The sequence below is a fragment of the Leopardus geoffroyi genome, chromosome B2 (genome assembly GCF_018350155.1).
Source record: "Leopardus geoffroyi isolate Oge1 chromosome B2, O.geoffroyi_Oge1_pat1.0, whole genome shotgun sequence".
In the NCBI taxonomy this organism is placed as follows: domain Eukaryota; kingdom Metazoa; phylum Chordata; class Mammalia; order Carnivora; family Felidae; genus Leopardus; species Leopardus geoffroyi.
Genome location: NC_059332.1, coordinates 130368090 through 130393137, shown reverse-complemented (window position 1 = coordinate 130393137; position 25048 = coordinate 130368090). Strand labels below are relative to the sequence as shown.

Genomic DNA, 25048 nt, shown 5'->3' with positions numbered 1-25048 from the left:
CAACCTTCACACTATTGACATTTAGGGCCAGAAAATTCTTTTTTCGTGAGGGAATTCTTGTGCGTTAGCTATAACCTTGGCCTCTGCACGGTAGGAGCCAAGAGCACACCCCCTCCCCCTAAAGTTGTGACAACCAGAAAAATCTCCAAACATTAACAAATGTCCTGGGGGGAGGGGGGCAGGGTACAAAATCACTTCAGTTGGGCCCCACTGATAATGCAATGCCTGAGCCATAACCAAAATTTTACAATCATGAGTAAGGGTAATTCTGTTTTTTTAAAGTTGGTGAGAATTATAACTGAAGGCAGATAAGGGGAAGTGGATCCACTCACAAAGTAAAATGATTCAAAAATACTAAGCTACACATAACACATTCCTCTTCAAAATTAATGCTTTATTCTTTTTTTATTTTTACATTTATTTATTTTTGAGAGACAGGGTGAGACAGAGTGCAAGTCGGGGAGGGGCGGAGAGAGGACAAACAGAATCTGAGGCAGGCTCCAGGCTCTGGACTGTCAGCACAGAGCCTGACGGGGGGCTCAAACCCACATACTTTGAGATCATGACCTGAGCTGAAGTTGGATACTTAACCGACTGAGCCACCCACACGCCCCAAAATTAATGCTTTATTCTAAGGAGAGCTCAGTCTTGGTATAAAACTGAAGTTTACACTTAGAAAAAAAATTCCTTCCACTACCAACACACACACACACACACACACACAGAGAGAGAGAGAGAGAGAGAGAGAGAGAGAGAGAGAGAGAAACCTCACTATCTTTACTCTCCTGGTCACTCATTGGAACTGCCCACTGGGGCAAAGAGCTTCCCTCCAAGTTCAGTGGTCACCACGCTTGTCTCATCTTTCTGGACACCTTCACACTGATCTGTAGAGTCTACCAGCCTCTCTTCTCCCACATATTCCCTGATTTTGATTTTTAAAACATCACTTTCATAAATTTTGTCTTAATTTTCAATCTTTTCACTTTATCACGGGCTTCACACAAATTCTCACATCCATATGACATACATATATTTTATATATATGTAAGTAATCTCATTTATATACTCTCTTGGAAACTAAATCCAAATATATGTATATATATACAATATATTATATATTAATATATATTCAAATTTAAATCTATTACTAATTTCATTTCATTCATTGAAACATACTTACTGAGTGCCTCCTCTGTGCCAGGCCCTATACCATAAGTCTATCTTGAGATACAAGAGTGGGAAAACAAAACAAAACACGACAGATCAAAGTAAGGAGATCTCAGGAGGATGGAGAACAGAGTGTGATGGACTTATTCTTCATCCAGACCTTTTCTAATAGAAAACCAGGTGATTTGCTGGAGACCACTTCTCCATCTTCCTCCCAGATGAAACGTTAAAATCCTGTCTTACCTGACGTTGACTTTTATCACTTTCTCCTTAGGTCCTAACATTTGCCCCTTCCTCTGGAACTTCATCGCTGCTTCATCTGTCAACATTTTCAGATGTAGGAAAGGATTCTACTTCTGAATTTTCATGTCCCTCAATTGACCTGCTTTCCCAATATGACACCGTTTATTGACAGCCTAGCTCAGATTTGTTTCAAGAAGTCTTCAAAAACCGGCTTCAAGCACTCATCTGTCTGGTACGAGGTGGGCAATTTTACCACTCTAACCATTCTAACCATGTTCCCCTGCAACCTAATCACTGGTCTGAATATCATGCCAGCTCCTCATCCCTGAAACATTACTTTGACCAGTTTTAAGCAATTTTCTCTTTCTTTAAGATCCAGTTCACCTCTACCAAGAAGCTCTCTTGCAAAGCAAAAAAAAAACAAAAAAAAAAAAAAAACAAACAAAAAAACAAAAACAAATGTGTTCTCCAGCACAGTAAGAGCAAGTCAGAAATCCCAACTTATATACATAATAAATGTGGGACTAGAAAAAAATGCAAAATATCCAAATAATACATACTAGAGTCTTACATGATAAATTACCATTTTACTCCTTGATAAGTCCTAATGGCCTCTGGATTTACCTCAAAAGCTCCAAGTTTGGGAGTAATTTCTTCAAGCAAATGAAGATCTTTGGAAACCTTGACCTTTAGTTTGTTCCACTTTCCCTGAACATCATCAAATTCTTGCTTATACATTGTTTTTACATCTGGAGAAACATTTTTCTCCAAAGCCTTTGTTTCTTCTGCAAGTTTATATAATGTAGGTTTTTGATTCTCAAGGATTTCATCAAGAGCCTGGAAAAAATTTTTAAAGATTAAAAATACACACAATAATTTGTACACATGTAATAATACGGGCTATAACACAGACTAAGGTCACTTTTTAAGAGGTATTCAACTAAAAAAGAATTGTGTAAAAATCATGAAAGAAAAATAAGCATAACCAAAAAACGTTAAAGCTTTCCCTTCACGAGTTGTGCGTGGGCCAGAAATAATATATTCTCCACACTAAAATCCAGTATAACAATACACTCAGTGAGGATCCAGTGTGCAGTGCTCAATGGCTGATCTGTTTTATCTGATGAAATAACGCACAGTCACATATCCTGAATGACCAGAGAAGCATTTTTATTCAACACAGAAAAAAGAACACATCAATTCAAGTAATATTCATTTTATTCAAGACATTTTAGCAGATTATGAACAGGTTGAGAATTCTGGACTAATTGTAATAGAAGGACAAAATATGCTTTTATCTTATTAGTCATATTTAATAAGTTTCTTTCAACTGACATCCTACATTATAGTAACTAACATTCAAATTATAAGGAGTTTTTGATCAATTTTGACCACAAATAGCTAATATTTTTTTAGATGGCTGTAAATATACTTCAAAATAAGTGATATGTGGTATTAAAAAGGACTCCAGACTTCTAAGACCTACAATATATATTACCTTTTTCTCCTGCAGGGTTTTCTCCACCTTTGTAAGATCATTCAAGACATTCAAAGATGTCTGGGCCTTACTTTCTGAATCATTTAGCATATCTTTCAGTGTTTTCAATGTTTCCAAATATGCATGTCCAGGTTGGCTCTTCAGTTCTGTTTATTTAAAAATACTTACTTTTAGAAAATAGTGTTAGAAATCTATTATTATTATCATTATACATACCATTAATCTTCTCTATATAAGTGAATCCTAATAGCTAATAGGTTAAACTCCGTAATTAAAATTTAAAAGGGTCTCCGCTAGTTACTAAGCTAAATCATTCCATTGGCATTTCTGAAAGTCAGATGGTGACTTCATTCCTGCGGACGTTGATGTTTGAAATATCAACTAAATCACTATCATTTTTTCTTCATTTCATCATGATGAAATGTCTCTCTAAAGATGGTACTACAATGTTTCTTTTGTCTCATATAACGTCCTTTTCCCCGGTAGCTACACAAAGAATAAAAGAAAACCAGGGTCCCCTCACCCGGTCTTCCTCTGAACTCAAGGGTGTAGACAAATCGCCACCTACAGAGTGGTGGGCGTTACACAGAACAGGACAGCCAGGTTACCGCAGGTACTCTGAGAAATAATGACTGCAAAAGCCAGCCAGAATGATGTCTACCTCAGCCACTGATGTAAAAATCACAGACAAGCAACAGTTGTGTGGAAAGGAAGGAAGCTCATTTGAAGTACAAAGAAGCAAAACCAACTAGAAGCAAAAGTTAAGAAACCAGCAGCATTAGTCACAACCGCCAAAGGGTGGAAAGCACCCAAATGCCCTTGACAAAGGAATGGAGAAAAAAAATGTGGTATGATACATATAATGGAATATTACTCAGTCTTAAAAAGGCAGGAAACTGACACATGCTACCCATATAGATGAACTTCGAGGATATTATACTAAGTGAAATAAGCCAAGTACAAAAAAACAAGTGCTATAGGATTCCACTTATATGGGGTGTCTAGAATAGTCAAACTCATAGAAACAGAAAGTAGAAGGTGGTTGCCAAGGGCGGGAGGGAGGAGGAAATGAAGAACTGTTGTTTGATGGGTATAGAGTTTCAGTTTCACAAGATGAAAAGGTTCTGGGGAGTGGTTGCACAACAACATGAATATATTTAACATTACGAACTCTACACTTTACAATGGTTAAAATGGGGGGGGGGGGCGTGTCTGGCTGCCTCAGTTGGAGAAGCACACAACTCTTGATCTCCAGGTCATGAGTTCAAGTCCCACATTGGGTGCAGAGATTACTGAAATGAATAAAACTTTAAAAAAAAAATAAAAGAAAATAAAAGCATTAACATGGTAAATTGTATTTTATGCCTATTTTACCACAATTAAAAACAAAAAATAGATTTAGAATTTTTTTTCAGTTTCAGGTCAGGAACTGTGTTGTATTCCGTAATGTTAAACAGATAGTTTAACGTACTGCTTTCTCAATTTACTGTTACAAAATATGCTTCTATTTTTGACAAGGATCAATATGAAGGCATGTTTTATACAGGAAATTTTAAAAGCAATACTCTCAAACATTTATTTTACACTGTAGGTTAACTGAATTCAATGAACAAAAAAGCATGGTGTCCAAATGCCTTTCCAGAAGAAAGACAGCATGACACATTTGCTTACCATGCACACATACAGATTCCTACAAGTGACTGCAAAATATATATTTGCCACAAGGCAGGGTATGGTTCAACATACAGCTTTTTAACATTCATTACCCATAACATTACATAATACAACACAATTCCTGACTTACACAATAGCTGAGGAGAAAAAACAGAACATACGAATGATGAGCTCTCAAAACACTTAACAGTTAACGTGCCAAAACCAGGTTTATTCCAAAAGTAAAAACTCTTTATAATGTTTCAGCCTTTGAAAAAGAAACATGATTTCTTTTCAAAGGAGAGATGGTATTGCTAAAACCTGAACCACTTGGAGCAAAAAGAAGTAAGGGATCGTTCCTTTTATCGCTACCAGTAATGATGTTAGCTGGTCTCCTTCAAGAAAAGGAAGGAAGAGCACCTTTCAAAACACTCTTTAAGAATCATTATATGTAAGGGCACCTGGGTGGCTCAGTGGGTTGAGCACCTGACTTTGGCTGGGGTCATGATCTCACAGTTGACGAGTTCGAGCCCTGTGTCAGGCTCTGTGCCGAGAGCCTGGAGCCTGCTCTGGATTCGGGGCCTCCCTGTCTCTCTGCCTCTCCCCCTCTGGTGCTCTGTCTCTGTCCCAAAAATAAAGATAAACATTAAAAAAGAAGAAGAAGAAGAATCATTATATGTAGAGCAAGTGAAAGCTGTTTGCACTTTTACAGACAAGTGTGAATCCAGGAAATACTCTGAATATACTTTAAGACCCAGAACAGTAGCAGGCACAGAGGAAAACAGAATGTGGCTAGTGTTAAACAAACACGTGTGCTCTTTGTGTGAATATGGGGAGTAATTTTTTTAATGTTTTATTTATTTCTGAGAGAGAGAGAGAGAGAGAGAGAGAAAGAGCGTGAGTGGGGGAGGGGCAGAGAGAGAGGGACAGAGCACCCGAAGCAGGTTCTGGGCTGACTGCATCACGCCCAAGGGGGGGCTCAAGCCCCAAACTGTGAGCTCATGATCTGAGCCAAAGTCAGACACTGAACCAACTGAGGCATCTGGGACTAATTTTTACATTAAGGCAAACTGAGAAGACAGTGGAGTCATCTACTAAGAAAACCAAGAGAATGGGTTTACCGCTCTCTAGCTGCTGCTGACGATGCTCTAGTTCCTGTTGCACAGCGTGGTAGTGGCCCAGAAAGGTATCAAAGCCCTGCTGGACAAAATCCGGGGTGGAGCGCTGAGACTTCAGGGCTGAGCAAGCTGCACGCGCCTTTGCAATTTTGGGGTGGAGGCTGAGGAGATCTGTCAGTTCCCGCTACGGAAGAGAAAATAGGGTCACAGAAGTCACTGAAGATGAACATCCTCACAGAAAGTGAATCAGCGTGGCATTAACCTAATGTTCATGATACAAGTAGCATCTTTTTTAAATACACGACTGGACATAGGATTCTTTCATGTTCTGGATGGTTATCTCTTTACCTGACAGGAGTCCTTCAAGCTCTGCAAGGACTGCTGGGGAGATTCTGAAAAGGGAGTGTGTTTTACCCACTCCTCTTTTGTCTTTACGGTCTTTTCAAGATCATCAAGCTGCTTAAAGTAAGCATTTATATCTTCCTGTAGCTGAATCTTTCTTGCCAGATCTTCCAAATGCTGAGATACATCCTTCCATTCTGAGAATACCTTCTCCAGAACGTTTTTTATTTCTTCAGTAGGAATACCTTCTACGCAGACATAAAAAATAAGCAGACACTTCATATGTTAGTATAAAAATTGTTTTCAATTTGTTATAAACATTCTGACCTATTCAAAATAATGAGGCGATGTCACATATAATGATCATTCCTTTAAGTCCCTTTTAACAACAAAATTACAATGATACCGTTAGAAATAACTATGTTTCAGGGGTACCAGGGTGGCTCAGTTGGCTAAGCATCCAACTCTTAATTTCAGTTCAGGTCATGATATCGTGGTTTGGGAGATCAAGCCCCGTGTCGGGCCCTGCACTCAGATTCTCTCTCCCCGACTCCTCCTGCTTACGTTCTCATTCTCTCTCTCTCTCTCTCTCTCTCTCTCTCTCTCTCAAAATAAATAAACTTAATTTTGTTTCACTCCCTGACCAAAGCAGGAGATGGGAAGCTTGAAATAGCAGTTTGGGAGTGGTATTGCTATCACAAGAGGCACATCAGTGGAGTTCCAGACACTGCCTTTTATACAAACTGTGTGCATCCTACCACTCTGCTAGCTTCTCCAGTGAACCAGGGAAATACAATGAATTATGTGGACCTGTCAAGTTCTGACATGAGAAGGTAAACCCTCTGTCATCACAAAAAAGACAACCGGCTAAATAATCGAGGAGGGAGCTCAAGAGTCTGGTTTGACCAAACCATAGTGTCCTAGGCACCGTAGAATGAACGTTGAGAAGCCCTACTGCAGGGAGCAACCTGGTGAGTGTAGGAAAATCGGGCCAGCAGCCAGGCCCGAGAGGCTTCAGTGGCCTACTGGGCATGCCCCACACAGACCAGCAAAGATCTAAATATCAAAGCAGTGGTAAGATGATCTACTTTAACACATCAGAAAAAACACCATTATGTTTATTACTGACATAATTTTAGCCCGTGTTTTTGAGTGGTAAAGAATGTCCATAAAAATAATAGTTCTATGTAATAGTAACTTTTATCACGGCCCTTCCCTTAACATAAAATGCATCAAATCATTGAAAATTACTAGGAAAAAAGATGGGAAATCTGCAAAGGAGTCTTCATCTCCTTAGGAGAGCATGCATGTGGAAAGAATGGGCTTAACATCTTTATTATTTGAGTAGGAGGGGGAAAAAAACAATGGTGCTTTGTAAATATACACAATCAAAATCCAGGGTAATGAGAGCCCTAAGGAATAAAATGGCATGTAAAACAAAAGGTCACTTACGAGCGACAGAGGATGCAATTTTAAAAATCCTACAATACACTGTACCCACAGAAAATCAGAAATGCAAACATGACGGGACATAATTTGAATATATCAACCATGTCGGCTGTTAAAGTTCACTGGCCAGGATCACACAGGTAATAGAATATTAGACCCTGGCAAATCATTCACACCACAGTCCAAGTTCATTTGTCTCTATTAACAGGGTTATAAACAAAACAAATCACCATTTTCCTGACAAACTCTCTGAGCAATGGAGAGCCAGGCTCTGCTTCTAGGAGGTCATTTCTATTCTAGGGGGGCAAAGTAATAACATCAGCCACTTCATTTTCATGTCAGAGCAGTTTATGCTAAACGAGAAAGGAGATTAAGCTGGTAAAATTTTTGAGATGGAAAATTATCCCTTCTCATCTGAAAACAGGTAGGAGGTAATTATTCACTGACAATATATTACAATTCATTCATTTTGCCCCTTCAAACCATTTCTCAAAATTTAAATCTCCTCTCCTCTAAGCTGGAGATATTGCAGGTTGGACAGATATCAGGTAATAATTAAAGCACAATTTGCACATCAAGCAAAGAAAACTATACATTGCCCTCCAAAAGAATTCTTTTATTTTAAGTTTATTTATTTTGGGAGAGAGAAAAGCACGCGCATGAAGGAGGAGGAGGAGCAGAGAGAGAAGGAGAGAGAATCCCAAGCAGGCTCTGAGCTGACAGGCTCAACGCAGGGCTTGAGCTCACGAGCCATGAGATTGTAACCTGAACTGAAACCAAGAGTCAGACACTTGACCGACTGAGCCATCTGGTGACCCAATAATTGTCTTTTTTAAATGTTTGTTTGTTTGTTTATTTTAAGAGAGAGCACACTCGTGTGTGAGTGCACATGAGCAGGAGAGGGGCAGAGACACAGAGAGAGAAACAGAATCCCAAGCAGGCTCCATGCGAGATCATGTCCTGAGCCAATATGAAGAGTTGAATACTTAACCGGTAGAGCCATCCAGGTGCCTCTAAAATAATTGTCTTTTAAAATAACTGTTTTGCTCCCAGAGATCCTGATTTATACATTTTCTATTTCTATAGAACATCCAACTCTTAAATGACTATTCAAAAGCCCAAATCAATAGACCATCATTTTACTAGTTACCTAAAAGGAATAAAATATAACATATTCATGGCACTTAATCTCACTTGACTTTACACCTTTCCATCTATCACTATTGGAATCAAGAGAAATTTTACAAAACCTAGGACCACCATCAAATTCCACAGGCTAGTCATAATATATGTTTAAATAAAATATATTATTTCCTTTTTTAAAAACATTTTTATGCTATATAAGGTACCACAAAACATAATTCAAATGCACAAGGCATATAAGTCCCATCAAACTTCACTGTGGTGGGACTTTCGATGGACTTATTTTGAAGGAATCAATGACATGATTATTAGAACATCTGTTTTACCAAAGGCTTTTTTCTTTTTCTTTTTTCTTTTTTTTTTCCCCAAAGACTTGTTTTCTAATGGGCTGAATCATTAATCTGCATGCTTACATAGGCAGACTCTGGTCAAATTACACTCTGTGAAAAACTTCCTCTATGTTAATTATCCATACTCTAGGACTTATTTCAAATTTCTTGGGGAAAAGGGAGGGACAGCAAGAAGCACCCAATTGTGCTTTCATTTCTGCTCAACATTTCTGCTTTATAAGAGCAGTAGAATTAATAGCACTAAAACCACACGGAGAGAAGTAATATACAATACTATAAAATTAGAATAACAGACAAAATGGTAGATAGTGGGGGAGATTTTGAAAAAATCACTTTTATCTCAGTAACACAATGTACACACTGCTCAAAAAGCAAGAAAGTAAACCCAGAACATAAGTGCCCTATTCAGACCAACACCCCCAGTGCCCAGCTTCCCACCCCATCCTAAATATGTCTTTTGAAATAAATAAAATTAGGATCCTGCAATGAATGCATTTCCAGTCCTACTAAATGCTCCAAAAATAAAATGGTCATGTGAAATATAAAGGGTTTCCCATGAAATTAAACAAGTCCACATTACGTCACAAAATTCATTCCTTTACAAAGCCACAGATGATATAGCCCCCCGATATTGCACTTGATACTTTGCAAGTAGAACTTTGACATGATCTCCATTTCCAGAGTATATATCTCAGTACATATCTATTCACAGTAAGAGTGCATGTGACAGAAGCTGAACTCTGCTAGTGAGTGCCTCACATTCTGGGCAAGAAAGCAAAGAAATAAAAGGGTTACATGAGTCACCCAAGGACACAAAACTAGGAAAGGGCAGGAGACCCAGAGGTCTCCTATTTCCCAATTTGCTGTTATTCTCACTGGAACATAACACCTCTCACCAACTCCTCCCCTAGGCAGTCTTCTCCACCGGCCTTACGAATCCTCACATAGCGCCTAAAAGCTGACGCAGAAATGAGGGCAAATTCAGTACCCAGACTCATGAAAGCACCCCACACTCATAGCAGACAAAGTCTGGTTCCCAAACTACAATATTAATGCAGAAGTGAAGAACCTACAATTGTAACAGACATAAATTCAACACACAATTTATTATAATTATTCAATCAGCACCTCAGGGGAAATTATGGTCTCTCTGTATCTGTAGGTTTCTTCAAGTAAATATCTGAAAGAGTAATCTCCACGTGGGGTCCTCTCACCCAGGGTAATTAAGACACTGAGCTAAGTGGATTTTGAATGAAAACACCGTTTTTGAATAAATCTTGCTTTATTTATATTTAAAGAAAAAAATAAATTAAGCTGTACTAATACCTATGGATAGACAGTGTTATATTTGCATAATTTTCCAATAAATGGACATATATTAGACATACAGATAGTTTTGTATATAAATGTGTGTATGTCTACATGTCCCCAGTGTGTATATATACATATAATTAAATGACATTTTTTTAATGCAGAGACAAAAATAATCTAAAGTTTTAAAAAATCTGATTTTCAGGGGGTATGGAAAGTTGACTGATTCGTAAGGAACATGAAGGAACTTTCTGGAGAGATGGAAATTTTCCATATATTGTTTTATGGGTATAGGCTTTTCAAAACAGCCCAGTGAAGTTTCATGTATTTCAAGGTAAGTACATTTTACTTTAAAAAAACTATAAACAATAACAATAATAACAAGGAGTGAGGAATGAGTAGGGGTATAGATAATTCAAGAATGGCAGAATATCATTAATTACTGAAGCTAGGTAATCAGTATAAGGAGGTTCATCACTCTGCATTGTATATATTTACACTTTCCAGAATAAAAAGTTAAAAACTAAAAAGATTGACAACTACTACATTGAACATTCTTGTCAAACTAGTATTCCTGATTCTGCCTTGGGCATCTGTGGCTTTTGTCAAAGAGCTCTGATATAATAAATATTCACTGAATGTTGGTCATTATTTAAAAAAAAAAAAGAGCTCTGCAGCAGACCTCCAAAACATTTACTATCACTAGAATAAGGAATAGGATTTACAGGAGAGGTCTCTCAAAGCTAAACCAAAGGAAGAATCATATGCAAAGTGGATATCAAAACTATTCATCTTTACATTCCCCAGAGTCACTGAGGGCTAATGGCAAAGGAAAAAAAAAGTTTCTAAATACAGGTAAAAATTTCCAAGACAAGCAACTCCTTCTCAAATTTAACTATAAAATGTTACCTGCAATAAATTAACAGATTAATTTGAACGTGATCAAAAACCAAATGATCTTAATGAACTGACCTTCCTGTAACTTCATTTCCCAAAGATTTCCAACATAAAATTTTCTTTTGCCACCCCCTCTCCAAAAAAAGGTCCCAATATATAATGTCAAAGGAGGAGATTTTAAATTTTTCTACATCAGTGGATTTCAACCATTCTGCTAAGATATCAGAGCTTTAGGTTGTCTGACTCTACAGAAAAGCAGAACAACTTCACTTTTCTGTTTTGTCATCAGCTCCAGCACAGGACTTCATGTGAAAAAAGATTCTGCTGCTTAAAGCTTAAAAAAAAAAAATTGAAAACCACTTTTCTAGAAAAAAAAAGTGTTAAATATATAATTTGTCAAACTGTAAATATTATTCAGTGCTACCACCTAAAACACATTTTTTTTTTCAACGTTTATTTATTTTTGGGACAGAGAGAGACAGAGCATGAACGGGGGAGGGGCAGAGAGAGAGGGAAACACAGAATCGGAAACAGGCTCCAGGCTCTGAGCAATCAGCCCAGAGCCTGACGCGGGGCTCGAACTCACAGACTGCGAGATCGTGACCTGGCTGAAGTCGGACGCTTAACCGACTGCGCCACCCAGGCGCCCCTAAAACACATTTTTTAAAAAATCAAGGGTCTCACCTTTTCCCATTTGCTCCAAAAGGATTTGTCCAGTTTGGTTTAATTCATTCAGTCTGGGGCTTCTTTCTGTCTGTTCTTTTTCTAATGCCTGGAAAGAAAATTCCAATATAAGAATACTGCAAACTTTCTCCTCAATATAATGTGCATGCTATTGTAACTTTCATGTTTCGTGTCCCTCCCACATTCTCTTTCAGTGTTATAGTCAAAGTTGAGGTAGGAGAAATACTATAAGACAAAACTATGTAATTCCAGGCTGCCCCACAGAATTCCAAAGCTGATTTAAATTTCAAAAGGCAAATTCAAACAAATAATATAAACCTTTGGTTGATTTTATAAGAAAAAAGTTGCACATTATGAGTTCCTATCAAAAGAAAATAATTAAAATTAGTGTTTCAGATCCAGGATATCTATTCACATACATATAACCTCAGTGTCTATGCCACACAATAAAAATAACTGAGTCAAATGAACTGAATATTCTATGACAGAGACACTGAACAAATATTAATCAACAAGAAAAACACAAATATTTTGAGCCTCACTATTGTCTGATTTTATAAGTTTAGACTCTTAACATAAATTTCAACCACAACATAATTCATACATAAATTTTAAACTATAACAATATGCTTTGGAACCCAAACTGAAGCATTTTGTTCCTCATGTTTGAAGAATGGCTCTTAATTTTAATATTTATGTCTCTATAGTTCGATATTCTCAATGCCCCTATATGTCAGAGACAGGGAAGACAAAATCTTTCCAAAACTAGTAAGAAAGGTTTGAACAAAATCAGGAAGACACACACACACACACACACACACACACACACACACACACACACAGAGGTATATGGATAAACAGTCAGTATTTGAAATTTCTCCCACTCCTCAATTTGCAACTGAGAAAATTAACTACTCAAATAGCGCCCCTAATAACACAATCAAAACTTCTAGGCAACCCATGTTATTTCAACCAGACAAACCAAAGAAGAGTCCTACTTCTAATTTCTACACATATAGGCTCTGTCAAATAAACTATCCTACTTTGCTCTGCACAGCTTTAATGGGACCAAGTAAAACAACCATGTTACAAAGACAAAGAAATAACAAGAGATTCAAAGAAACACCACTTATTTTTATTGAAGTATCAATGCAAAAACTCACCATCATACTGGAGAAGAATTACTACCTGTTCCATACAAATTGATTTTTTGCTACTTTCTATGGTGATGACAGATCGAACTAGGGATTCTCCACCCAGGTATACATCAGTTGGAGCAAGGTATTCCTTTACTCTAACACAATTAAGCTGATCTTGCCCCAATTTGCAAGGAAAATTAGAGATAAAAGTGATGGTTAAGTTTTCTTCATTTCACATTTTTCAAAACCCTTTTGGCGTCTATAACTACTTGTCTAAAAAAACAAAAAAATAAGCTTATTAAAGGAAAATATAGGAGCCGCCAATCATCCCTTATAGTAACAAACAATTTCTATAGTAACGATTTCTAAAAGTGAAATTGTTCCTAGATCATAGAATGGAAATTAACTTATTAATATTTTCTGGAACTTGGTTCATAAAGATCACTCTCACTTCCAAATTCTCTGCCATTTCAGTGCCCTTGAGAATTGGGTTGTTCAATGCTCCTTAATATCATCTACCAGTCTTTCAGAACTATAAGAAGCATATGAAATGATGGCACACAGCTCTCCTTTTCTGGCCCTCCCAACTCCCTGTGTAGAGGGCTCAGATAATGGTGCTTCTAGGGTAACAACCTTCCGCATTCCTCTGTCAAAGCAACATGGAAGTCAAAAGATGAATCACTTAACTCTTCCTAATGAGGCTAAAGGAGGCTTACTGGAGTAGAGGGCTTTTCAGCCACACAGCATAAAGGCTTAATAAGGGCCATTCTGCACAAGGAAAACAGCACGTGGTGAAGGCAGGGAAGTGAGAAAAGAGCAGGATTCAGGAGTGGGGAGCTCAGGGTGTATGTAGGAGACCGGTAGGAGCTGAGGCTGGACTCATAGGGGAAACAGCACCACCTGGAAGGCCCTTGCATGCCAGGGGCACTAAGGATTTAGATTTTGTCCCCATTGCAACGGGAAGCCATTAGTTAATTGCAAGCATAGGAGCTGCCTGATCAGATGTCTATTTTAGAATGATCACTGGTCACAGAAGCCAAAGGCTGTGAGAATAGAAGAAGGAAGGGTAAATAGCAGCAAACGCTACAGAGGCAGCCGATGAGATGAGAAAACAAATCCATCCTTTGGATTTAGAAACCAACAGTCAATGGTGACCTGTAAATAAGAGCAGTTACAATGCAATGATAAGACAGAAGTCAGTCTTAACTTATCCAAACACGAAATGTCAACCAGGGTCTGACTCCAAACCACCTCTCCAACCTTAACTCTCTAACTACTTTTACACGCACACCTAGCACTAAACAGAACAAAAAAGAAACTATCGCAACACAACTTGTCTACCTCCCCACCTCTGCTCAGGGGCGCCCCCTGCCTGCTGCGCCCAAGCAAGCTCCTTGTGGTTCTGGCGTGGTGCTACCTCACCCCTGGGCTTCCCGAGTACACACACAGATGCAATCCTGGCCTCCTCTCAACTCCCATGGTACTACCACCTTCTAGCTTATACCGCTGATATTTATACACGTCTTGTTTTGGAAATGTTCTCCAAACTCTTCACAGACAAACTCCATTGTCAGTGTAGACGGCACTACAGACTTGCTCTAGGTGTCCAACTCCTTCGTGAAAGGCTTTCACACACTTAATGAGCACCAAAGACATAAGTCACTACAATCTCCTGGCACAATTTACAGTCACACAGAAGGAACAAAGTAGCGGAGCTAACATCCCATACATTTTAACGGTATTTATTTCTTTTTAATGTGTCTCTTCTGTAATGAAAATATATCGGAAGGAATTGTGAGATTTGAAATCATCTGTTGCATTCAGCGAGCAAAATATCTTCAGCATACCCAAAGTCAGAAATTATTAGGGACTAAAGTAGATCTAATCGAAGTAAAAAATAATACTAATAACTAGACCACCTTAGAAAATGTTTTTTCCTGCACATCTCAGAGGTTAAGAAAAAGGGGGCAAAAAAATTCCTCCTCCACACAGGGGTCTGAATGCCAGCCAGCTTGATGGATTGAAAATTTACTACAATGTCCTAAAAGCTACCTTATGGCTACATTTATTTTACAGGAAGCCTCTGGATCCCATCACACTTTTATGTCAACAGCAAATCTAACCTGATGTAATATTTTATTCACTAGGATGTTTTTGTTTACTGTTTTACCTTCAACTTCTTTTTCACTTCTGAAGTCTCTTGCATCTTCTTATACCCTTTTATCTCTGCGGCCTGAATGGCAGTCTTTGATTTCAAAATGCAGCTCAACAGCTCAGCACTTACAGCGTCAAACCTGATTTAAGATTCAGATGTTACTATTGGTCATTCCTGTCCTTCTATAGTTTCACTTGGCTCAAGACAGAGCAATCAAAAGACCCCTCAGGCATGTGTTTTAAATATTCCTCAAAAAAAAAAAAAAAAAAAGGCAACACAGACACCTAGTAACCATAGAAAATAAAACCACACACTTATAAAGTTTGAAAAGAGAAATAATATTGTAAAGTTAATAAATATTTTTTAAATAATTAATGTTTAAGCTTTGTAAAAAATACTTAGATTTTTACAAATTCCTGTAGATGATGAAAACAGATTTGATTAGAAAATAACAGAAAGAAAAACAAAGATACAGATATTCTTAAAGTTAATGCCTTCTTTCATTTAACGTAATTATTGAGCCCAGTATATGCCAGGCGCTGGACTGGGCTCTTGCTATGAAGATAAATCAGACGCAATCCCAGCCCTCACAGAGCTTCCAGTCTGGGAGAGGCAATGGAAAGTAGCAGGCAATCACCAGAGAACTTGCCAGATGCTGATTCCAGGAATTCACAGTTATGGCTCCTAATTGAGTCAGGGGAGGTGGCGGGGGGGGGGGGGGGGGGGGGGGGTGGATGCCTTCCTGGAGCACAACAGCAATACTGTGCCTAGTAAATGTTTTCATTGCAAAGGGAGAACAAAGAAAGGGAGGACCACACTGTGCAAACAGCAAGTGATTAGGCGTGACTGGAAAAGTGAGTACCAGGCAGGGAAGGACAAGGGCAGACAACCACACCCACCTGCAGGGTAGATTAAGGAGTCTGGGCTCAACCAAAGGGCAAGGAAGAGCCCGTGAAGGGTTGAAAGCACAGGATTGACATGACTGGATTTACCTTCCAGTGTCCACTGAGGAGAAAGAAGAAAGGGTGGCAAGACCAGAGAAAAACAGGCTGCGGTAGCACCCTGAGCCAGAACTGAGATGTGATGGTGGGAAAGAAAAAGAGTGGACAAAGCTGAAGAGGCCTGTGGGAACCACAGCAAGGAAAAGTGAGAGGAGAAACAGTCACTGTCAGCCACGTACCTGGCCCTTTTCAAAGTGTTCTGTGCGTCTTATTAAGTGATCCTCACCACAACCCTGAGACACCTATACTATTATTATCCCTTTTACTGATGAAGAAATTGAGGAGGTTTTAAACAACTGCCCCAGGGCCACAAAGCTACAGCTGGTAGAGCTCTGGTTCAAACCAGATAGTCTGTCCTCCTCACCAGCACTCTACCCACAGAGCTTCTCAAAAGAACTTCTGGGTATTTTTAGGTACTTTAGGGTAAGCACGGGTTGTCTGTTTCTTCTTGGGAAACGGCTTAAAGTGTTTCTGGCGAGTTGTGAATATTTGGTTTTTCATCAAGATCAATTTTCCCTGTAACTTGTAAAGGGATTTTGTGACACTGCAGATAAATAACCAATGGTTGAGGTGTCCCTCAAACAGTGGTACTTTCATTCCGTCATCTTAACAGCAGGCTTCTATTTAATCTTTCAGAGAAGAGGAACACCATCCCCAAATCACACATGTAAAAGGACCTTGGGGACTTAGACCATTTCTGCCCTTAATATAAACAAGGGTGCTGTGAGCGCCACAAGGTAGCAATGGTTTCAGGCCATGTCAACAGAGATCTAGATTATAGGAAATGACCACCCCTCCAGACCTTGAGCGGGCTAAACCAGCCAGCCACCAGCAGCACCAAGAAAAAAGAAGAGGAAATAAACTGCCATTTCTGAAGCATGTATTATAAACGATACTAAGCTCCTATCTGCTCAGAGAGCCCATTTTAAGACAAGCGAACAGTGGTTTCTACAGCAGACTGAAGGTATTAAAGGGTCTGGAAACCCTGTCACACTAGGAATGGATTGAAGATCCTCTACACCGAAGGCCAGCAGAAATGAGAATATGAAACTCCCTGCAATACTAAGGAGGTTCCATACTGAAGGCTGGTGCCGCTCTATGGCACCCCAGGCAGCAGAACTAGCAAATACAGGGAGACATGGAGGGGGCGGACTTGGGCTGGGCATAAAAATAACCTTTCTAACAATGAGATCTCACTGCCTCCTAGCATAATGACCCGGATGTACACAAGCTTCTCTGTGTCCAGGAGTTAACTGAAGGGATTTCTGCACCAATCAAACCACGGACTGGAATCCTATGGTCCTCACAGCTGGCTGCTCAACTAACAGACATTCCCCTCCCCACACTTTTCTCTGCTGTCCAAGTCCCCCAGAATGCAATGACAGGAGACCAAAATGGCCAGACAGTCTCAACCTCCCATGCACCCATGGCAGGGAAGTGACTGAATCCTGGCCACTGAGACCGCGGGGGAAGTTAGCTGATGTCTTGCAGGCAAGGTCTTTCTCCCCGATTTAAAAAAAGAAAAAAAGGGGCGCCTGGGTGGCGCAGTCGGTTAAGCGTCCGACTTCAGCCAGGTCACGATCTCGCCGTCCGTGAGTTCGAGCCCCGCGTCGGGCTGTGGGCTGATGGCTCAGAGCCTGGAGCCTGTTTCCGATTCTGTGTCTCCCTCTCTCTCTGCCCCTCGCCCGTTCATGCTCTGTCTCTCTCTGTCCCAAAAATAAATAAACGTTGAAAAAAAAAAAAATTTAAAAAAAAAAAAAAAAAAAAGAGAAAAAAAGATAAATAAGGAAAAACTGGCCTTCCCGCATATAAATCAGGTTATACAAGGATGTTATGCCCAGTGCTACAGCAGGATCTTGGGACCGGAGAGGACAAGCCTGATGGTGAAAGCCCTGCTTCTGGACTTCTTGTGAGATAATCAATGACCTCATTGTTTGGGTCACTCTTGGTACAGTATTCTGTTTCCCGCAGCAGAATGCACTCCACACAACACGACCATGTTTAAGATTTTATAGTAATGCACCCTTAGTCTTTTATAACCTTTCTTCCTTCCAAATGCACAAAGCCAGCACTGGAGAGGCACAGTGCCAGATCTACCTGGCAGAAACTAGACACTCAGGAAACAAAAGATCTATGGCACTATTAACATCAGAAGCATCTTCCTCCTGTGCTGCCTCGGCTCCAGAAGCAAAGGTTTCACAGCTGCTGCCTGCACCTTGGAGGTACTCTGGCTCCACAGGGAGATGCTGGTAAGAGGCAGAGAAACACAGCCTTATTACCAAAATGAAAATCATCTGGTAAAACTGGAATCCCACTTCATCTACAGAAGCTATACTGGGGAAACCATATCATTTTTATTCTGGCCCAAAATAATTGCCCATTTACCCAAGCACTCGGATCCTCCTATAAAAGGGAGAGAATAAAAGGGCTGATTTAAGGATCAGCTGCGACAGGGTATCTGAGGTACATTACCCGGCTGTCACACAGCGCAGCTTAACAGAGTATCTGACATTAGTAAATGCTTGCTACATATTAGCTGCGATTAGTCCTTTTCTAAAATTCCTGAGTTTCCTTTGAATCAGTAAGACAAACAAACAAAAAAAATTATGTCAAAGATGGATCCTTAAGGCAAACATAAAGAATTTGTTAATGAATCTGACAAAGGAATTAACAAAAAAAGAAAGAAAATGTGAAAAAAGAATGAGGGGGGAAAGGAAGAAAAAGGGGACGACAAAGGAATGACTTCCCTGAAGTACTGCTGAATGTGAAGAGGAAGGAGTGGCATAAAGAATAAGGAGATCTATCTAAAGCAAACCTGCCAGAGTTCTCAGAGTGTGGTGAAAGAAAGAATAAATGAAGAATCATGGACAGTCAGATCCTCCCTAGGTAGATGATGGAAAGGAAGAAGGAAGGGTTCTGTCACACGGTTTTCCAGACTGAATACAGGATAAATAAAATCACCAGAGACCATTTAGACGCTTAGCCAGTGGGAAGGAGAACATTCGAAGGCTGGGGGGCAGTGAGTGGTTTAGCAGTTGAATTTCCATCACAATAATTACATCTAAATTTGCATATGATTAGTAATTAGTACAAATACATTATGTGCGGTACTGTGTTTAGAAAATGTCTCTATCTGTTCTCACTTTTTCTTAGCTTCCAAATCCACAGGAATCTGTCTCTTCTTTGGGGGAGGAGGAGGAGGCAGTTCTTGCTTAGACCTTTTTGTAGTTACTTGTTCTCTTACGCGAACAGTCTCCAAAAGATCCTTCTGAGGAATCTGGGACATCCCCAGCTTTGCTACAGCCTGAGTCACCTGAAGTATAAATCAGCCAAATGTTTTAACGTTTTGTCACAGCTTTACTGAGATATAATTCACATGCCATAACATTCTCCTTTGAAAATACACAGTTTGAGTGGTTATCAGTATATTCAGTGTTATGCAGCCATCCCCACTCTGTACTTGCAAAAGAGGTTTATTGGCCCCAAAAGAAACCCCGTACCTATTAATAAATAGTCCATCACTCCCCATCCTCCTCTCCCCGAGGCCCTAGCGACTACTAATCTACTTATTATCTCTCTGGATTTGCCTATTTTTGATAGTTCATATAGATAGAATTACAGTGCATTTAATCTTGTGACTGGCTTCTCGTAGTTAGCACAATGTTTTCAAGGTTCATTCATACTGTCAGTATTTCATGTAACGGACAGACCACATTTGTTTATCCATCTACCTACTGATGGAACATTTGGGCTGTTTCACTTTTTGCACTGTTATAAATAATACCACTAGGAACATCCAAGTTCAAACTACAGTTGCATTTTCAATCAATTCAGTAATATATTTTTTAAATTAATAAGATTATTTAAAATTTAAAGATGATTTAAAAAGGATTCGTGTGTAAGTGTTATCAGTTATTAACAGAAATTACTGGGTATTAGTAAGTTTTTCAACGATCTATTAAAATTGACTTCAGAAAAGGAAGATTTTTTTACATGTCAATTTCTCAATTTTTCAGTAAGCCAAGTATAAGGAACCTACTTTTAGTTTGCAGCTTACCTATTATTACTTTATTTCATAAAAACTAAAACTAACCTGAACATTTAACTTCTATTTCATCGTACAACATATAATCCAAAGCAAAAGGTACCTGGTTGGAGGAATCTTCTAGTCTCTGAACCAAAGAATCCCATCTCTGAGTTAGTTCCTCTGAGTCACTGTTGATCTTCTTAGATGCCTTGGGATTATCAAGTAATTGACTCACATCCTGACCAATCTCACTCAGCTGATCCAAGGCCTGACGTTTCATTTCCATGTCTTCTTTCAAAATCTAATATTTCAAATATTTTATTAGATGACTCCCTCTTAAAAGGACTCTACAGTCCTGCTCCACAAGCAGGAAATGTAAACATATATTTTATAGCAAAATTTACTTGCTACACAGTTCACTAATGCTAAAGCATAAGATTCCTGGTTCTAGATGATTATATGGCAGCATTCTAGTGTTGGTTAATGACTCATAATCTGTATTCACTAAATTGCATGAACCATTGATAGAAACAATAAAATATCACAGGCTTACAAGACAGATGCTGACATTGACACCACTTACAGCCAGTCGTCGAATGCTGACACTTAGTTCCTTTTGGTCTTTGAAGTTGCTCGTCTGGACTTTATTTAAAGCCTCTTCTTTTTCAGTTAGCCAAGCTTTCAACAAGCACTACATGTAATAACAAAAGTTAGAAATATATTTGGAGAATCATTTGGTCATTCAATTCAATCAAGTTCCCAAATCTCTAACGTTTATGCTGGTAGGGGCTTCACTCTTACTTAGGGTAGGAAGGACTTCAAACACCCAAGCTCAAGGTATGAATGGCCTAATATCTTTCTTTAAGATATTATCATTCTCAGATTTGCAACAGATCAAGCTGACATTAGCCCCACACATGGGTAATTAAACTAATTCTCAGGGACGTACGTGGAACTAAAAGGCTAAATCCAACTATGCAAATCTCCAAGAGAATCACAGTATAACTCTCCAGAAGCAGGAAGACTCCTGGAATTGTCCTTTCCCAGCCCTTCATTTTAGGAAGGAAAGAGAGATAAGTCATTATGTGTCCAAGATCACTTGGCTAGTTAACAAGGGAATCAAATCAAAGACCCACACCCTAAAACTAATGGTTTTTCCACAGCATCATTCAAGAAAACCATACTAATGTTCCAGGTTCAACAGCAATTGTGATTAAAAGAGAAAGTTTAGCCATAGTCCAAAGCCAACATACAGATATTTACATCTCATTGGCCAACATGCAGAAGATATTTAGTAATATACATAGATAAACTTGAAAGAGGGGCGGAAAACCACATGGTTGCATTGAGATAATTCTTCGCAAGGTATAATATCTATTGCAGAAGCTCTTTTCTATATAGTTGAGAGGGAAAAGTCTTGGTTCTGTGTCAGCAGTGGGATCAATTCATTCTCTAACTGCTTTATTTATCAGTTTATGTAACAACTATTCCCTGCCTCTATATTCCACCAAAAAAAAAAAAAAAAAAAAGATGAAGATTAAGAAATTAAGTGGCAAATACAGATGCTGTCTTCATAGAAAAGATAAAATATGCACATAAACTATGACAAAAGAAAGTGCGGACACCACAAAAGATTATATATATATATATATATATATATATATATATATATACACATATATATATGCACATATATATGTGTATATATATATGAATGATAGCTTATTTTGTATTTATAATATATAAATATATATATGTATAATATTTATATTATTAAATATAATGTTATATAACATGTCTGCACTGTATTTTAATTTGGTAATTAAATACACACACACACACACACACACACACAAAATGTCATGGCAATTGCAAAGAAGAAGAGATGGGTTCCAGGTTGGGGAGAGTGGGGGCAGGAGAGGGAGTTAATAGATTACTTCATTTCAAAAATGAAACAACTGGTAAGAAGACATTCCACAGCAGATACCACACCTTAAACAACAAAAGACAGGCTAGAAAAGAAATGAAATACACTCACTCTTTCAAAAACATGAAAAAAAAAAAAAAAACACAAACTATGATGAATCTACAATATGCAATGCATTGGGAACAGAACCCTGAAGACAAACCAGCACTACTCATGTGGCACTGACATCCTAAGAATGGGCTATGAGCTGAGAACTCAGCATCTGAACCTCGGTACACAGAAGGACAGAGGGAAAATCAAAGTTGGAAAGGTAGGTTGGAACCCCTTACAGAATATCCTACATGCCACACTTGAAATTGGCCTATCCTGAGAAGTTTGGAATTCTCAGATCCCATTTCTAACTACCTTAAAGCCTCTGCAACCAAGTGAATGATAGTCCCTTGAAAGATTTTTTAATTCAGATTAAGTTTATTTGGTCTCATTCCATGCAAAAGCAAATCATGTATATATTAAGTACCATCGTTGGCTCCAATTCTACATCTTAACACGATTCCTCCAACCCTAACACTAGCAGAAAGCCATTCAAAGGTTAGTTTTAAATCTACAGTAAGACAAGTGGCCAAAATACTAGTCACTCTCTATTTTTAAAATATTTTTAATTGCTAAATTAAATTACTTCCAAATTTTAAATTACTCAGTAGAAGAGTAACACAAAGGTCTTTTCTAATGATCAGTGTCTTCTCCTGTCACTACTGGAGTAAAATATAACTATTCTATGTGACTCCTTTTCCTGAATACGAGGGTCCAAGTAAATGTAAATATTTATAAAGTGAAATGTAAATATTTCAGAGGTCAGAATAAGATCCATCATAGAATTCTTAAATAAGAAAATTCTGGCCAAAGATTGGGGGAAGGAGGTAGTGATTAACAATTTACACGGGGACAAATTTTGCAACCTACTTTTTAAGATGTTCTCTCGGCTACCATATTAGTAAACCACAAAACATCATACACTAGTTTTTATTCCTTGAAAAGAATATAGTTGCTTTTTGTGGATGAAAATGAAATGCATTTAAAAGAATCTAAACGGACACTGAGATGTGGGAATAAAGTATCTGCTTATTTTCGAAAACCACAAATGTTTGACGTTTTGGGAGAAAAGTTTTGCTTATTTGTATTCTGTTTTGATTGTTGTTCTTCTGGAAGGATGGAAGGTGGGCCAAGGGCCACCACTCTGACTGAAAACTTAAAGAGGCAGCTTTGTGCCAAAATTTCATTGGCTGCTGGAATCCATATTGGAAAAAAAAATGGTATTAACCCAGTATTAAATTAATGGTATCGCTAAATAATCTTGTTAATTTCAGTAGTTATTCTGGTTGAAATCAAGAAAAATTGTTGTGATTTAAAATTCACAAAGCAGTGAGTGGATTCATTTATTCATTATTTACTGAGCTAAAAATGCTAGGCCTTGTGTTGATACAAGTTCAAACACAATACCCAACAGAAATATAAAGAAAAATCATAATCGTGAACATAGAATGTCTAAATACTAACATTCTAAATAATGAACACATCAAATTAAGTGTTACTACAATAAAGTCATAAGATTTCTATGAATAAGCTACATGATCAGTTATAAAATACATAGAAATATGATTTTTAATATAATAAAAATTATTTGTGTATTCTCCTTTCAAAGTAAAGTAAACAAGACAAGTTTATTGTAATGCCATAATTAAAGATAGGTTACTTTTCGCCATCTGTCTTGCCCATTATGGATAACAGTTTCATACCTGTTCTTCCAATAATTCCTGCCACAATATATTGATTTCTTGTAACCTATTCCAACGTTCCTCAGTCCAACGGCACACTGCTGTCCAGCGTTCACCAAGTTTCTAGTAAAGGAAGAAACCATCCTTTGTCAACAGAATCTTAAAAGACAGTTATAATGATCCTTAAAGAAATTCATGCCATCCATTGCTCTTTACTACTGGGTAGCAATTTATGAAAAATATTTTTATAAAAGTTGCTTTAAAATAATACAGACAAATCCTGTAAGTTTGTAGAAGAGAAAAACTAATTTCCATAGAGTTTAACAATTTCACCTTACATAGCTAGAAAGTGGTACAACTAGAACTCTATCTTTTAAATGTTTATTTACTGGGGCACCTGGGTGGCTCAGTCGGTTAAGCGTCCGACTTCCACTCAGGTCATGATCTCACAGCTCTTGAGTCCAAGTCCTGTGTCAGGCTCTGTGCTGCCAGCTCAGAGCCTGGAGCCTGCTTCGGATTCTGTGTCTCCCTCTCTCTCTGCCCCTTCCCTGCTCACGCTCTGTCTCTCTCTCTCTCAAAAATAAACAAACATGAAAAAATTATTAAAAGATCAAAAATTAAAAAAATAAATATTTATTTATTTATTTTCGAGGGACAGTGCACGCGCGCGCGAGAGAGAGGGAGACAGAGAATCCAAATCAGGCTCTGGGTTCTGAGCTGTCAGCTCAGAGTCCAACACCAGGCTCAAACCCAGGAACCCTGAGATCATGACCTGAGCCGAAGTCAGACGCTTGGACGACTGAACCACCCAGGTGCCCCTAGAACTCTATCTTTTCAACTTATTTTTTTTTTAATTTCTTTTTTAAAGTTTCTTTATTTCTGAGAGAGAGAGAGAGAGCATGAGCGGGGAAGGAGCACAGAGAGGGAGACACAGAATCCAAAGCAGGCTCCGGGCTCTGAGCTGTCAGCACAAAGCCTGATGCAGGACTCGCACTCCCAAACTGCGAGATCATGACCTGAGCCAAAGTCGGACGCTTAACCAACTGAGCAACCCAGGTGCCCCATCTTTTAAACTTTTGACTCCAAAATCCTGCTCTTTCCATATCACTGCGGCTTTTATACAAGAATTTGACATTTTTACACATATCTTCAAAGTAGAGCATACATATCTA

General features: G+C 38.5%; 1 protein-coding gene across 8 annotated transcripts in view; it reads right to left on the bottom strand.

Moving 5' to 3' along the window:
* UTRN (utrophin) overlaps positions 1–25048 on the bottom strand; it is a 519130-nt gene that overhangs the window by 350323 nt on the left and 143759 nt on the right. For all 8 annotated transcript variants that reach the window (XM_045499918.1, XM_045499921.1, XM_045499919.1 and 5 more), the window contains 10 exons: positions 23898–23999; positions 20761–20868; positions 20299–20478; positions 19294–19463; positions 15165–15288; positions 11856–11943; positions 6028–6269; positions 5683–5863; positions 2909–3054; positions 2035–2247 (listed from right to left, as the gene is read on the bottom strand). In XM_045499918.1, coding sequence (XP_045355874.1) covers positions 2035–2247; positions 2909–3054; positions 5683–5863; positions 6028–6269; positions 11856–11943; positions 15165–15288; positions 19294–19463; positions 20299–20478; positions 20761–20868; positions 23898–23999 — 1554 coding nt within the window. The remainder of the gene's footprint in view (positions 1–2034; positions 2248–2908; positions 3055–5682; positions 5864–6027; positions 6270–11855; positions 11944–15164; positions 15289–19293; positions 19464–20298; positions 20479–20760; positions 20869–23897; positions 24000–25048) is intronic.